The following is a 15,125-nucleotide window of genomic DNA, read 5'->3' on the forward strand; positions in this document are numbered from 1 at the left end:
AGAGGTCTGCTGAGCCTTGTGGGTCAGCATCCTGGCAGGGGGTCAAACTGCTGCAGTGGCTGCAGATAGCTTGATAGCGCTGCGGCTTTAACTCCTGCGCCACTAGGAAGGCCCTCATTCCTTCATTTTTATTTATGTACTAAATAAAATGGAAACCTCCACTTTAAGCAAAATGAAACGACACACAGTAGAATCAATTTTACCACAGGCTGCTTGAGAAAAACAAGAGCTAAGTTCCTACAGCATATTTGTAGTCACAAAAATATCACACTTCAGAACAGCACTTTGTATCCATCTTCTAAGCCCCCCTGACAAGAGCCTGTTCTGGCAACTCAGGGTACAAGGAGGAGGGACCAAGTCTGGACAGGAGCCCTCCGCTCACACCGTCACCCACACTCACTCAGGACGATTCAGAGAGGCCACTGAGCCTGCCAGGCACATCTTTGGTGGGGGTAGGAGGAACAAGAGAAGTGGCTGAAAACCCCAGGGAGAATGCTCGAACGCCACACAAACAGCCACCCTGGCTGGGAATTGAACGCCCCACGCCTCCATCAATACAAGTTAACACGGAATGGATGACGTTATTCTGGGGCCTGCTGTCATGGAGCTGCCCACCTTAGCTACTCCCCCAGATTACTAAATTCAATGAATCTAATTTCATGGAAGCACAGAAACCCCCAGTTTCTATCAGCCACAGAGACTAAAGGTGTATCAGATGTGCAAGCTCAGAGGTTGCGCCACAGAAAACACGCTCAAGTGGGCATCGGCCGTGTCCCAGGAGAGGCAGTCTGTGCCCCTTAGGACTAGAGCATGAAATGGGAGAGGGTCTGCAAAATGGGGGGTGGGGGGCAGGGAGGATCTGGGTCAGTCAGTGCCTGCCCCGCGGAGCTAATCTCAGGTTCACGGCAGCACGGTCCGTGGAGACCATCAGGTGTGGAACTGCAGCCACTGGGTTCATGACTCAAGTCAATGGGGCCCAGAAGCCGTGGGTATTAACCAGGAAAAAGAACAAAGAAGGCGAGCCGGATGGGGTGCCGATCCCCGAACGTGTCAGGGCGACAGCTGCGCCTGGTATTTCCGGCTGAGTCAGTGACCGTCTCTCTGCCTACAGGCGTGAGCTTGCCGGCACAATCTTACCTTATTTTCCCAAATCCCAGAAATCTGGTGCTGCAGTTGCCAGCTGACGAATGTGAGTGGGAGGAACATTGTCCTGAAGCTGATCTCAACAATAGGAGGACAACTGGAGCCAGGCAGGAGAGTCTGGCTCGGCCTCAGCCCTGCGTTGGTTCACAGCTGGTCCTGCCTCTGCTCCAGCTGCTTCAGCCAGTGGGTAGTCATTGCCCCCAGAGCATCTTTACCCCACTTTCCCAGGTGTGTGCTAAGGGCTGTCCGTAGCATTTCACCCTCCCCTGCCCCCAAAGTGAGCTGGAATGGAAATTAAAAAAAAAAAAAAAAATCCCAAGACAGTGTTATGAATTGTGTCACCTGCACCTCCAAATCCATGCTGAAATCCTGACTCTTTGTATCTCACAATGTGGTTGTGTTTTGAGCTGGGGTCTTTACAAGGTCTTTACTTTTACAAGAGAAGTTCAGACTCGGTCTTGCACAAACTGCCCATACAGTGGTTAAAATGAGATTCCCGTTCACCCATTCAGAAAGCAAACCACAATATTGTCATGACCAGTTCCTCACCCCAACCTATTCTTCTGCTTGGCAGACAGTTTACATGGTGGGCGACAGAGTCAACCAAATCTGGGTTGATCTCTCTCATTCGTCACTTAGCACATGTTATAGTTTGGGGGAAACAGGCTGTTTATTTGCTTCTGCAAATTGTGGGCAACTTCACGTATCTTTGGGAATGTGAGACTAAAGTTCACAGCAGTGGGAAACAACAATGAATGGCAGTTCAAAAACCGAAAGCAACTCTTGTGAAACTGGATGTTCTGGCTTATTTTTAAAAATAAATATGTCAGTCTTTCCTAAAATCCTAAAACGATTTAGTAATCTTGGGGAACATGAATCAACCAGTGTAATACTTGATACTCTCACATTGCCTCGGGTGGTTATTCTAAGAAATACATTGAGTGTGGACTTGAACCCTGACTTTTTACAGATGAGAAGACAGCCCTATGGGCCACGGTGCAGGACCATGGCTACTGATGTTAGGATACTGGGCTAAGTAAAGTCAAAATCCCAGTTTGGAGCTGATGAAAATTTCTAATTCTACACACTAAGCCAGCAAATTGAAGTTACACAAACAAGTAACATGGACTTGAGGCTTGACAGGTATTAGTTCATAAGCAGCAAAATGGATGAGCAAGGATGTGGTGTAACTGTCTGGGTTTTAGGAGTGTCTATTGGTACTGGGCAAAGCAGGAGGGACAGGCAGGGTGAGGTTTCTTTCAGAATGAGTACAAGAGCGAGGATTTGTAATATTCCAGCTCATAATTACTAAGCAGATATCAGGCCCCAAAAATTCAGTGTTTAGGTAACCCCTGTTCTCTTGGTCAACCTCAGGGGGCACCAATTCTGTTTATGAGTAAGAAAGCTGCTCCCTTAGCAACATCCAAGTTCTGGAAGAAGTTGTGGCTCCCAGAGCAGCTCTCACAAGAAACTATCTGCCTGGAGTAACTGTGAAGAAACCACACGGTGTCCATGGCTAGATTTGAGAATGACCAGGAATCTGGACAGTGCCCTTTAAAAACCTTACAGCGGCCTAGGTGACATTTCACAGTAGTTCCAGATCTAATTTGAACAGCTCTTACCAAACTTTGTAAAACCAAAGCCACACTAGCTTTTATTTGGCAAACGATAATTTCTTCTCATTTCCAAATCCTCTTAGGTGTTCCAAAGGCTCAAGTAAGTCCTTTCTCTTCTATGAACAGAACAAGGAATCACTGGGTTGTTGGATGGAGAATTTGGGAGCTTGGAAACATGCCAAGGGGCATCATCAGCACGAAGGATGTGGAGAGGGCTCCGCAGTGGCAGGGCCCAGACTTCATTCTGGACCTGCTCTTTACCAGGACCTGGCACAAGTTTCTGAACCTCACGTGGTGCCGGTATTTTTCCCCTTTTGTAGAATGGAGAGGCACAATGACCCTTTGGGCGGTTGCATAGTACGTACAGAGCGACGAGCATTAGCATTAGTTACTAGCAAGTAACAAGTCAAACTTGTAACTACCTTTAATCCAGGCACCACTGAGAAAGGTCTCTGCTTGGCAAAGATTTAGTAGCGGTGCTAACCACACCATAGTGTCAAGAGAAAGCGAACCTTTGGTGAAGTGGAATAGTTTTCTAATTAGGAATATAATTTCTCTTCTTTCATGGATAAGAATGCTTACTACACACACAGAGAAATGAAGTAATTAATATGATTTTTCAGGTTCCAAAAATGGAGAACCTTAACTATTATCCTAGACTTTTAAAGTTTGGAACTGTGTTGGCTAAGTACAGTTCTTGAATCTGGCTGGCTGAAGCTCTTTTTTTTTTTTTTTTTTGATAGAGGCATGCTTTATTTATTTGTTTGCTGGCTTGTTTGTTTGTTTTGTTTATATATGCACTGAGTACAATCAGAAGCGCGGGAGGGTGAGAGAATTCACCAGAGCCAGAGCGGGGAGCAGAGCAGGCAGAAGGACCGAAGTACACTGCTGAGGGGAGCAGCGGGCGGCAGGAGAGGTCTGCGCGCCATGTGGGACCCTCCTCCAGTGGCCGGGGAGCAGCCGGGGATCGAACTGGTGCCGCAGAGGCCGCAGGCAGCTTCGCAACCCAGCGCTCAACCGCTGCGCCACCGGGGAGGCCCTGAAGCTCTTTCTTTTGACTTAACAGGATGGCAAGAGTATCTCAGCCTAAGCAGTAAGAATTTCAGGTCTGTTAAAGTAGATATAAAAATAGGTCAGCAAAAAATAGGTCAGCAAATCTAGACTAGGGCTGACAAGATTCAGTAAAAGAGGAATGATGGAAAAAAAGGTCAAAGGAATTGTCATGTTGCCCACTCTTGTTCTACATTGCCCAGCTCTTATTCTATTTCCTGTTCATCATCACCAACAGACTAACGATTAAATAAATCTGTTTTCTCAGATTAACACTGATCTTAAGACCATGTGCAGTTAGGAGGTTCTGTTAAATGCTTTTTTATTCCTAAGGAAAGGTCTCCACCTACCTCTGCGATGTTGTCGATTTTCTCACTTGTAGGTAAAGAAGCCAACCATCTTTCCCCTAACTTTTGGAGATTCCTTTAGGAAAGGCAGTTGGTAGGTTAAGTAGAGCATGCGCTGGAGCTCACTGGGCCATTAATGGGCAGTACTAAGCGCCCATGCTGGAGATTGCTGGATTCTCTCTTGGGTTTGCTGTTTTCCTTTCTGGAACACTGAAGTAAAAATTATGTGTTCTGGGCCTTCCTGGTGGCTCAAGGGGTTAAGCACCACACTATGAAGTGATCTGCAGCCTCTGCAGCACAAATTCGATCCCCGGCCAGGGAGCAACCCACATGGCGCAGCAGACCTTTCCTGACTTGCCCGCTGCTCCCCTGTCAATCTGTCTGTTGTTCCCCACTCTGTCTCTGGTGAATCCTCTCACCCCCTGCATCTCTGGCCTGTACCCCAGCTCTTGTTACGAACAAATAAATCAATCTTAAAAAAAAAATTGCGTGTTCTACTCCTTCAGAATATGTGGAAGGGAAAAACCAAGCTTTATCTCCACCTCAGTAAGGTTTCTTTATCTCTACCTCAGTAAGGCAAGTATCTGTCAGCTGGGGATTTCCACTGAGAATACAGTGGCCCTCCTGTCTATTCTGTTTATAAATGCTGAAGCAAGAGCAGTCTTGTTCTTCTCTGAACTTTGTTAACAGAGGAGTTGAAGGGACCCTAAATGATCTAGTTTAAATTTCTCATCCAACACTGGAGCACCTGATATACAACATAGCCACCAGGTGGCTTAAAAAAAATTTTTTTTTAGTAAGAGTTATTTTCAATTTATGCATATAAGGACTAGGGTACAGGCCAGAGGTGCGGGGTGTGAGAGGATTCACAAGACAGAGTGGGGAGCAAAATAGGTGGATCTACTGAAATACACCGCTGAGTGGAGCAGCAGGTGAGACAGGAGAGGTCTGCTGCACCATGTGGATCGGCCGGGGATTGAACTCAGGCTACAGTGGCTGGCAATAGGTTAAGCGCTGAGACTTAACCCCTGTGCCACCAGGTAGGCCAAATATTAATTTTTTATAAATTAATTTTTATATTGACTTTAAGTCCTATAAAACAAAAAACCCAAAACCTCCAACTTTGATTCTAAGAGTATTCTTAGCACAGCTCCAAACACCCATTCGTATTAAGAATTATTTGCAAATAGGGCCTCCCTGGTGGCGCAGCGGTTGAGCGCTGTGTTGCAAAGCTGCCTGCAACCTCTGCAGTGCCGGTTCGATCCCCGGCTGCTCCCCAGCCACCGGAAGAGGGTCCCACATGGTGTGCAGACCTCTCCTGCCGCCCGCTGCTCCCCTCAGCAGTGTACTTCGGTCCTTCTGCCTGCTCTGCTCCCCGCTCTGGCTCTGGTGAATTCTCTCACCCTCCCGCGCTTCGGACTGTACCCAGTGCTTGAATAAACAAATAAATAAATCTTCAAAAAAAAAAAAAAAGAATTATTTGCAAATAGCTTAATAAAAATTAAAATTGTATTCTAGAAGTATGTCTCCTGGATTTATCTATCACCAGTGCTACCTTTAGCTAAGGATATAGCTGAACATTAAGCACAAAAACTGGAATCTACAATCTTGAAAATAAGGACCCTACTACAAAATGATTTCTAAAAAGTCTTATTCATTATATAATCAAGTTCAACGTATCCAGGGACATCATTTACCACCCATATGAGAATTCAAAAGCAAATACACTGGAGCTTTATTTAAAAAGGAAAATGGATGGCAGCTAATCCAAGTTTGCAAAAAAAAAATCTTGGCGAGGGCCACACTTAGCTACTTCTGGGGATATAAAGTTTAAATATAAGCTACAGTTCAGCAGCTTTTAAAATTTCATGTTTATTCATATTTTTCAAAATATATGTACATAAAAAAAGGAAGATTTACAACAGGAAAGATTGCCTTACATGCAACACAAATTCCAATGACCTCATGATGGGATCACACATGATTATGGATCGAATTCAGGCCAAGCTTTTCAAGTCCATTTCCCAGCCACACTTCAGGCTGCAGACAGGATCCCGGCAGACAATGCAAGTGGAATGAATGAAACAAATATCTTTTGCCTCTGGCAGTACTCAAGGGGCCAGAAGCTGTACACCAAAAAGTTTAAGACAATTAAAATGTCAAGTGCCACAGGGAGGATAAATGATAACCAGAAATCAGTATTTCTCAAGTAGAAAGCTAATACTACTTAACACAACCTCACAATACTAAAACAAATACAAATAAGAAAGGGTTAGGTAGTTGGGCTTCATTTCTTTTTTTTTAATATCTTAAAAAGGAAGCCACTTGGTTGATATTATTAAAAGTGCTATGGAAAGAAAGGAGGGGAAAAAACCCAATCTGGAATCTAGTTCATCTTAGCAAATTGTTTATGTTTTTCCACTTAACATTTCTACATTAGCAAAGATGTTACTCTCCAACCTTTCCTCATGAAAAAGGCAAACAGGAAGTGACAACTCATACTCCAAATATTAAAAAATATATCTAAACATTTGATCAAGATTTCATGTTCTGATTTTTGGTAACACAGGTGACCAGAAATCGCAAATTCAATATGTACCTGTATTCCCCTTCAGTCGAAAACCAAGTGGTGGAGAGAACTTGTGCTTGCTGTTAAGGGAATTCTGCAATGTCCTGGGCTATTGACAAATACCTGGAAATTGATCAATGTGAAGAGTAGTTCATAGGAGCCCAGCATCATCAGAATCGAATGAGATCATGTTTTTGGCTTATTCCCACAGCTAAGATGTCTCTGTTTATAGTTGGAGAGAAAGGGTTGGCGGAGTGGTTTTATAAATAAGTATTAAGTCTCCAGGCAGGAGGCTTTACAATTCAGTCAGTGCTATACTGTCTCCTTTTAACTCCTAGCATCTGACCAGCATCCTGTTCTTGATGCCGTCTACAAATATAAAACTCTTTGTAACTGTTCAGATAAAACTGGAAGGAAAATAAAAAAGTTGGGGTGGAAGGGAAAAAAAGGACAAGTATAATTATACAGTCCACAAAAGTCCAGATTTATCGCAGCAATTAAACTGAGGGAAGGGACAGGCACCAAGAACAGCACCTAAGCTAACAAATGCCTAAATGGTTTATGTTCCCTCCCCACAGTGTTCATAGGGGAGGGGGAAAAAGTAATTTTAAAAGCATCAAAGCTACAACAAATGCACACTGACCTTAGAAAATAAGATTTTTTAATTTCATCATACCCTTTGCTCCTATAAAATTTACTTTTTTGCTTTGAAAGATTTCTTCATGGTGGACTTGCCCTTGCCAGGCAATTTCACTTCCTTTCTCACACTGGCGGCAGGTTTCTTGGAAGAGCCACCAGTAGGTTTCTTGATGACTGAAGGGGAGGGTCTGGCTTTCTTGGCAGGAGTTTTGGCCTTAGGAGGCGCTTTCTTGGGGAGGGGCCTGGTTTTACCCCTCTGGGAAGCTGGAACTTTAGGTGCAGGCTTGGATCCTCTCTGCTTCACAGGTGCGGCCTTCCCTGATGACATGGCTGGGGTTTTCTTTTGCAACCTGTGAGAACCAAAGAGCAAAGGCAATCCCTTAGGACATGAGAAATTCACTTTGCCAGGATGCTTTTCCAAAAAAAGAAACAGCAGAAGTAGAAGAATGTGATTTACTTTTTTTTAAACCAGAGGCTTTACTACATATTTATTTTTTTGAAGATTTATTTATGCATGCATAGAAGAACGGAGGTCTAGGCCAGAGGTGCAGAGAGTGAGAGGATTCACCAGAAACAGAGTGGGGAGCAGAACAGGCAGATCTACTGAAATACACTGCTGAGGGGAGTAGCGGGGAGACAGGAGAGGTCTGCTGGACATCGTGCTCTGTGTGGGGATGGAACTCAGGCTATAATGGTGATAGTGCTGACACTTAACCGGTAGGCCACCAGGCAGGCCCTACTACATATTTAAAAAAATCAACCAATTCATGCAAGTTCACATATAATTCCATGATGTTTTTCCTAGAAAATTATGGAATTATTTTTCTTTGAATAGCCAAACCGTGGAGGGTTGCATGTGTGTAACCAAAGAGTAACTACATATCCACAGTGCTTCATAAATTTTTTTTTTTTTAAATAGAGGCATGTTTATTTATTTATTTGTTTGTTTGTTTGTTTGTTTATTCATGCACTGGGTACAGTCAGAAGCGCGGGAGGGTGAGAGAATTCACCAGAGCCAGAGCAGGGAGCAGAGCAGGCAGAAGGACCGAAGTACACTGCTGAGGGGAGCAGCGGGCGGCAAGAGAGGTCTGCGCGCCATGTGGGACCCTCCTACGGTGGCCAGGGAGCAGCCAGGGATCGAACCGGCGCGGCAGAGGCCGCGGGCAGCTTCGCAGCCCAGCGCTCAACCGCTGCGCCACCAGGGAAGCCCACAGTGCTTCATAAATTAAGAGTCCCCAAATTTTCAAGACAAAGTCAAATGTTACACAAAGAACTTGAGAAGGATCCTTGTTACAAGTATTTTCAACCTAACCTCGAGGGTTTTCACCTTCCATACCTTCTCTTGGGTGGTGGTTCTTCGTCCTCAGAGTCCTCTTCTGAGGAGTCATCCTCATCCTCATCCTCATCTCTAGAATCATCTGTCTCTTTCTTTGGAAACAGAACTCCTGGGCTACGGGGAGGGAAGGGACGGTTAGGTAAAAAACAAATCCCATACAGGACAAAGGAAATGTTCAACTGGAAGTTCTTACTGGACAGTCCCTACTCCTTAAACAACCCCCGCCCCAAATACCAAGCTAAATAACTATTTAACCTATTTTCTTAAACTTATTTTGAACACACATATAAAGCTAAAATAGATCTACGAAAGTCCCAGACCAAATCTCATTCCCTTCTTCCCTCCACTAAAAAAACTGATGCCCAATCATTTGTTTAGTAAGCAATTACTTATGTTCCTGGTGAGTGCCTGCTACTGTGTGAGGCACCGAATAGCAGTGCGTGGTCTCTAAGGCAGTGAACAATCTGTGCACAAGTGTACATTTTTGCCCTCACGGCAGAAGACCTCAAAGTATCATGATGCCTAAACTGTTTCAAAATTTTAGAGAAATTTAGTAAAGATTTTCTCTGCCTTTAATGGTAGAAATTTTGATTCACCAATTAATAAATCCTTAAATTACATTTTATTTGTATGACTTTAAGATAAAATTTAACATATGAAAAATTCAAATAATACACATTCAATCAAGTTAGCACTTGTTTGTGTACTACACTATACTCTTGTTAAAATGGGGATTTAATGGTACATTTGTGGCACCTTATTAGAAATGAAGTGTCAGCTATTATAGTATCACTGCACAGAAAAGTGCTTGGCCTACAGGAGGCAATTGATGCATTTTTTGCTTCAATGAACAAATAAGGTATGTAGAAGAAACAGGTTTTCAAATAAATGTTTTTGTTTCTCAAGTATGAAGGTGGTTAGGATTACTGGAAAAAGCCAATGTCCGTACTTGGTGCTGGATAATTACAACTTACATAATCCTCTAATAATCTTCCTGTCATTACTGTTTATGTAATAAAGAAGAACTAAATGGTAAAATGACTGTCCAAGGGTCTCAAAGAATTCAACGCTTGACTTTGGGACCTGATGGCTAACAGTAAACTCCAGCAGGATAGCCCAAATGCCCTGCTTTTAAAGATAAACCTTTTGCTCTAAACCAAAACTACCTTAGTTTTTATTCTCTAGTACATTCAGTTCAGTATAACAGTAATAAGAGTGAAATAAGTTAAGCTAAACCTACAATCAGATCTTAAATTTACAATGATCAATATTGGATATTCAACTTATGGGCTAGGTGCTTACCTGGGGTAGTAGGGGAAACAGAGCTGGAAGGTACCACTGAATCCTTTACCAGATATCTGTTCCATCCACCCATTCTTTTCACACTTCTGCAGAGTTTTCTTCAGTAAATGCACTGAAGAAAAAAATCCAGGAATGAAGAAAGTTACTTAGTTATTCAAATTTAGTAATTTTCTCAACCACAATCAAATGTACAACAATTTAAAGTCTGTCACATACAGTAAGTGACATGTGCTAAGTGAATCCTTTGAGGTTAAAGGGATTAACTAATTCACTAAACAATTCTTAAGTGTCCAGAAATCTAGCAAGAATTAAATTATAACAGCCAAAAGACTTTAGAGACCACTGAGTTAGTCCTCATTTCACAGAAAAGGAAAATGGAACACAGGGTGTTAAGCGTCTTGCTCTACAGTTGCACACAGATGGTTCACAGCTGACCTGAGACTGAATTACTCATTATTCCCATTCAAACATCTACTGAATACCTGTAAGGTTTGATAATTATCTAGGATAATATCTATACACAGAACCAACTTCCCATGAATCAGCCTCACCAATTCCTATCTTTCATACAAAGACACATCAAAAATGTTTTTTATAGCAAATTCAGTATCTAAAAAACAGCTGCAGTATCAGTGAAACTTAGAAAGTTAATAACCAAATTCACCTTCTTTTGAAACAGTCAATGCAAAACCACAAAATAGTCTACGAGGATATATGCACAATTAAAGTTTGTATCTTGAGAAATGATTTAAAAAAAGTCATACACACCAGTTTGCAAAGTACTTAAGAAAATAATCAGAAAACCTTCCTTTATAGCGTAAAATAACACATTGCATGTGTGTTACCAGTAGGTTAGTATTAAGACTCCAAAATTACCTTTTTATTAAAAACAACATTCTAGTTCACATTTTCTGTTATTAATTTCCATAGTCCTTACCCCATACCAACATACTACTATAGTAGTTCACTGAGAAAATATACAATCTTCCTACTCTGTATGAGATAATGCTAAGGCAAGGTTTTAAATCTCAAATCATCACCTCAGAGAGTAAATGTACTTCAATGAAAAAAAGTATTTTCTGTTATACGGCTTAAAGCAACAAGAAATAATTTAAGTAGCAAATATTTTAAAAACACTGGCTTGGAGGCCTCCCCAGTGGCGCAGGGGGTTGAGCGCAGCGCTCTGAAGCTGTCCCCAGCCTCCGCAGCGCGCGACAGACCTCTCCTGTCTTGCCCACTGCTCCCTCAGCAGTGTATTTCGGTCCTTCTGCCTGTTCTGCTCCCTGCTGTCTCTGGTGGATTCTCTCACCCTCCCGCCTCTGGCCTGCACCCCAGTGCTTGCATAAATAAATAAATCTTAAAAAAAAAAAAAAAAAAAAAACAGAACAAAAAAAACCCACTGGCTTAGTTTTAAGCTGAAATCAGATCTTTTAGTAAGTATCAGAAGTAAGCAAAAAGGGACCTCCCAGGTGGTGCAAGGGGTTAAGCACAGCACTATGAAGCAATTCACAGCCTCTGCAGCACGAGTTCGATCTGCCGGCCAGGGAGCAACCCACATGGCGCAGCAGACCTCTCCTGTCTCACCCACTGCTCCCCTCAGCAGTGTACTTTGGTCAATCTAACCATTCTGTTCCCCATTCTGTCTCTGGTGAATCCTCTCACCCCCACACCTCTGGTCTGTACCCTAGCGCTTGCATGCATAAATAAATCTTTGGAAAAAAAAAAAAAGTAGGCAAAAAGATACTGTCCTTAATAAGGGTTCCAAACCTAGGTATTAATCTAAATAATAAAAATATTAGAAAAAACTTTACAGCAAAGTAATACCAACTTCTGCTTTTCAGTAGACATTGTAAATTAAGGATAAGCCTTGGTTACTTTTATTCTTTTTTATATGTAGTAAGTTTATAAAGGTGCTGTTCCCTCTTGGTTTTCATAGTGAGCAGTTAATGCTTTGTGATTAATAATGTGATCTTGTGGGGGAGGGAAAATAATGTGATCTTGAAGGATTTTTCAGAAGATAATTCCCCAATTCCAGCTAAATGCGCACAACTGAATCTTACTTTGATAGTTAGAATTGGTCCCTGGGTGGTTCTCCAGGACATACTTCTTCAGAGCAGTGGTTGAGCAGGTCTTCGGCTCATTCATGGCAGCAATGGCAGACAAGATTGCATATTCCATCAGGCTTCCACCAAGCAGGGGTTTCTCCCCTGATTTCTTCAGCTGTTTTCCAAGGAGGAAGAGAAAAGCATCAAGACAACACTCTCCCAAAGCAGGTCAAGACAAGACTCCTCTGCACCAGGTAGGTCGGAGTTCCTGCATTAGCACAGATATGTTTTACAATGAATTGTCAGGTTAGGGACTTTCTCTCCCCACTTACAGGTATCCAGTCTAACCGAGGAGTCCCAGCCCTCCTGTGGATATTTTCTCCTTTCATCTACCCCTCCATCCAACCTAACCCAAAGAGAGTGACAGCTCGACCACAGCAGGTTAACTTGTTAAATGCTCCCAATAAATTAACAGATTCTTTTCAATACTTCTTTTCTGAATCTGAAAAATGGGGTAATTGTGAAAATAGTAACTTCTTTAATCCTGTAAGAAAAATGGTAAAGGAAATTTGCTAAATATTTAGGGTATCTTACACCAGAAAAATACAAAGCATATTTCTGAGAACAAAGGCTGCCACTGATAAACTAGGTAAAAGGCCAAAATCAGCTATGGTTTACTGTGATCTCAAAAAGTAATCCTCAACCTCCATTTCCCCTCTCTCCCCTTTGGGGTTCCTAAGACTCTTTCAGAGGATGTGCAACGTCAAAATTATTCTCATAGTAATACTAAGATGTGATTGGCCTTTTTCACTGTGATGACATCTGCAATGATGGTAAGAAGCAATGACATCTTATCACAAACCAAGGCAGAGGCACAAAAATGTACCTGTTGTTTTCTTTACTGTTACACATTGGGGTTAAAAAAAAAAAAAAAAAACAACTCCAGTTTTACTTAGGAATGTCTTTGAAGAAGAAGTAAAAATTATTTTATTATATCTCAACCTCAGCCTAAGTTATTTGTTGAGTTTTGGTATCAAAGAACAATAGACACAATTATTTGAAAATCATCTTAAAATAATCTACACTTGCCTGTGTTCTGTGAGAGTTGGGATTTTCTTCAGATACAACCCAAAATATAATGAAACAGATACCAGCTTTTTCTGTTAAAGACTTAAAAAGACTTTGGCAAAAATGAAATAAACGGTATTCCTCTTATTAAATTTTTGGGTTTTGTCTTGGAAAATACAGATACTTTTTACTTAAAATATTATTTATGTTAATATGTAATGGGATTATGATTTTTTAAATGCATTAGTAAATATTAAAGAAGTTCCTGTTTTAATTTCTAATATGGTAAACACTGATGGTACACCCCACATAAACTAAAGATCTTGGGGTCCTCAATAAGTTTTTAGAGTATGAGGAGATCCTGAAATCAAAACTTTTAAGAAACACTTCTCTTATAATCAAGTCTTTTTGGCCTCTAACCTGGAATGTCCCAGAAGCACCTTTGCCAGTTATTTGTTCTAACTGGCCTCTCTCTACTGCTCTCTGCAGAGCATTCTTCAACAGCTGAGGCCTGCAGAGAAAACAAACAAACAAAAAAAACAGTGATAAATATACCAATGATGGGGCCTCCCTGGTGGCACAAGGTGTTAAGACACAACCTATGAAGCTATCTGCAGCCAATGCAGCGGGAGTTCAATTCCTTAGTCAGCCAGGGAGCAAGCCACATGGCGCAGCAGACCTCTCCCAACTCACCTGCTGCTCCCCTCAGCAGCGTACTTCAGTCAGTCTGCCTGTTCTGTTCCCCACTCTGTCGCTGGTGAATCCTCTCACACCCCCCCCCACCTCTGGCCTGCACCCCATTTCTTGTATGCATGCATGCATGCATAAATAAATATAAAAAACAATGATGGAAAGAGTTGAAGAAACTGATGAAGGATTATTCCCAAACCTAAAGTTCTGATACCTACTGCATGTAGTACTTTGTTAAAATGAACAGTAACATAGTAATTTGTTGGGACCCTTAATAAGTTGTATTTTTTTCCTCTTAAAGCAAAGAAGCTAAGTCATTACCTATATATAGAGAACCATGTATTGTACAGACCCAAATACCAAACTGCCAGGGCACTTCAGAAATTTACAACTTATTACCATCAGACCACAAAAGCAACCAAAGTGTATAATCAACCAAAGAATGAGGATCTTTAAAAAGTTCCATCTAATTCTGGAATTCTGAGATCCTAGATCTTTTTAAAAAGTACATACACATTAAAAACAATAAAGTCACTTTTTGTAAACCATTCTCTAAAGTCAGCCTAATGAAATACAATTCCAGGAATAAGAAAACAGTGTCCCTTCAGTATCCCTCTGTCTTAAGAGGATTGTAATTAAAAAACAAAAAACAAAAAAACCCCTAGCTTATCAAAATCAAGTGACAGGAAGAAAAAACTGAATTATTATTCAAAACATAAGAACAAAGTGTTTGAGCAAGAACTGTTCTATCTAAGGGCAATTGTCTGAATGATAGGGGAACCTCAGGTGCAGGGAGAAAACCAATCAAGTTGACTTATGGCTTAAAGGGGACTGTGATACAGAACAAAAAGAATCAAATTGAAAGGTACACTTTCAGGCTAACACTAGGTCAAAACCCAAAAGTATGGGGCCTCCCTGGTGGTGCAAGAGGTTAAGTCTCAGCACTATGAAGCTATTGGCAGCCATCGCAGCATGAGTTCCATCCCTGGCCAGGGAGCTACCCACATGGCACAGCAGACTTCTCCTGTCTCACCCGCTGCTCCCCTCAGCAGTGTATTTCAGTAGATCTGTCTGTTCTCCCCACTTTGTCTCTGGTGAATCCTCTCAACCCCCACACCTCTGGCCTGTACCCCAGCTCTTGTTTCATAAACAAAATAAATCTTAAAAAAAAAAAAAATCCAAAAGTATGGTGCCACATGTGGTGTTCTGCCACATCTTTTAACTACTAGAATAGCACCCAATGAGCAGACGATCAAGAGATTTCAGAAACTGGTTAATTGCTAAGCAGAGAGTCAGTAAGACAACCCACTGAAGAGCAGA

General features: G+C 41.8%; 1 protein-coding gene across 6 annotated transcripts in view; it reads right to left on the minus strand.

Annotated features, from left to right (window-relative positions):
• Nucleotides 1-7,325: 7,325 nt before the first annotated feature.
• Nucleotides 7,326-15,125, minus strand: part of HP1BP3 (heterochromatin protein 1 binding protein 3) — a gene marked incomplete at its 5' end in the record, with an annotated part of 28,325 nt that continues 20,525 nt past the window's right edge. For all 6 annotated transcript variants that reach the window (XM_084243862.1, XM_084243866.1, XM_084243865.1 and 3 more), the window contains 5 exons: nucleotides 7,326-7,714; nucleotides 8,701-8,814; nucleotides 10,003-10,114; nucleotides 12,063-12,222; nucleotides 13,536-13,626. In XM_084243862.1, coding sequence (XP_084099988.1) covers nucleotides 7,420-7,714; nucleotides 8,701-8,814; nucleotides 10,003-10,114; nucleotides 12,063-12,222; nucleotides 13,536-13,626 — 772 coding nt within the window. In that variant the 3' untranslated portion in view covers nucleotides 7,326-7,419. The remainder of the gene's footprint in view (nucleotides 7,715-8,700; nucleotides 8,815-10,002; nucleotides 10,115-12,062; nucleotides 12,223-13,535; nucleotides 13,627-15,125) is intronic.

This window comes from Talpa europaea, assembly GCF_964194135.1.
Source record: "Talpa europaea genome assembly, chromosome: 9".
NCBI classification, from domain to species: Eukaryota; Metazoa; Chordata; class Mammalia; order Eulipotyphla; family Talpidae; genus Talpa; species Talpa europaea.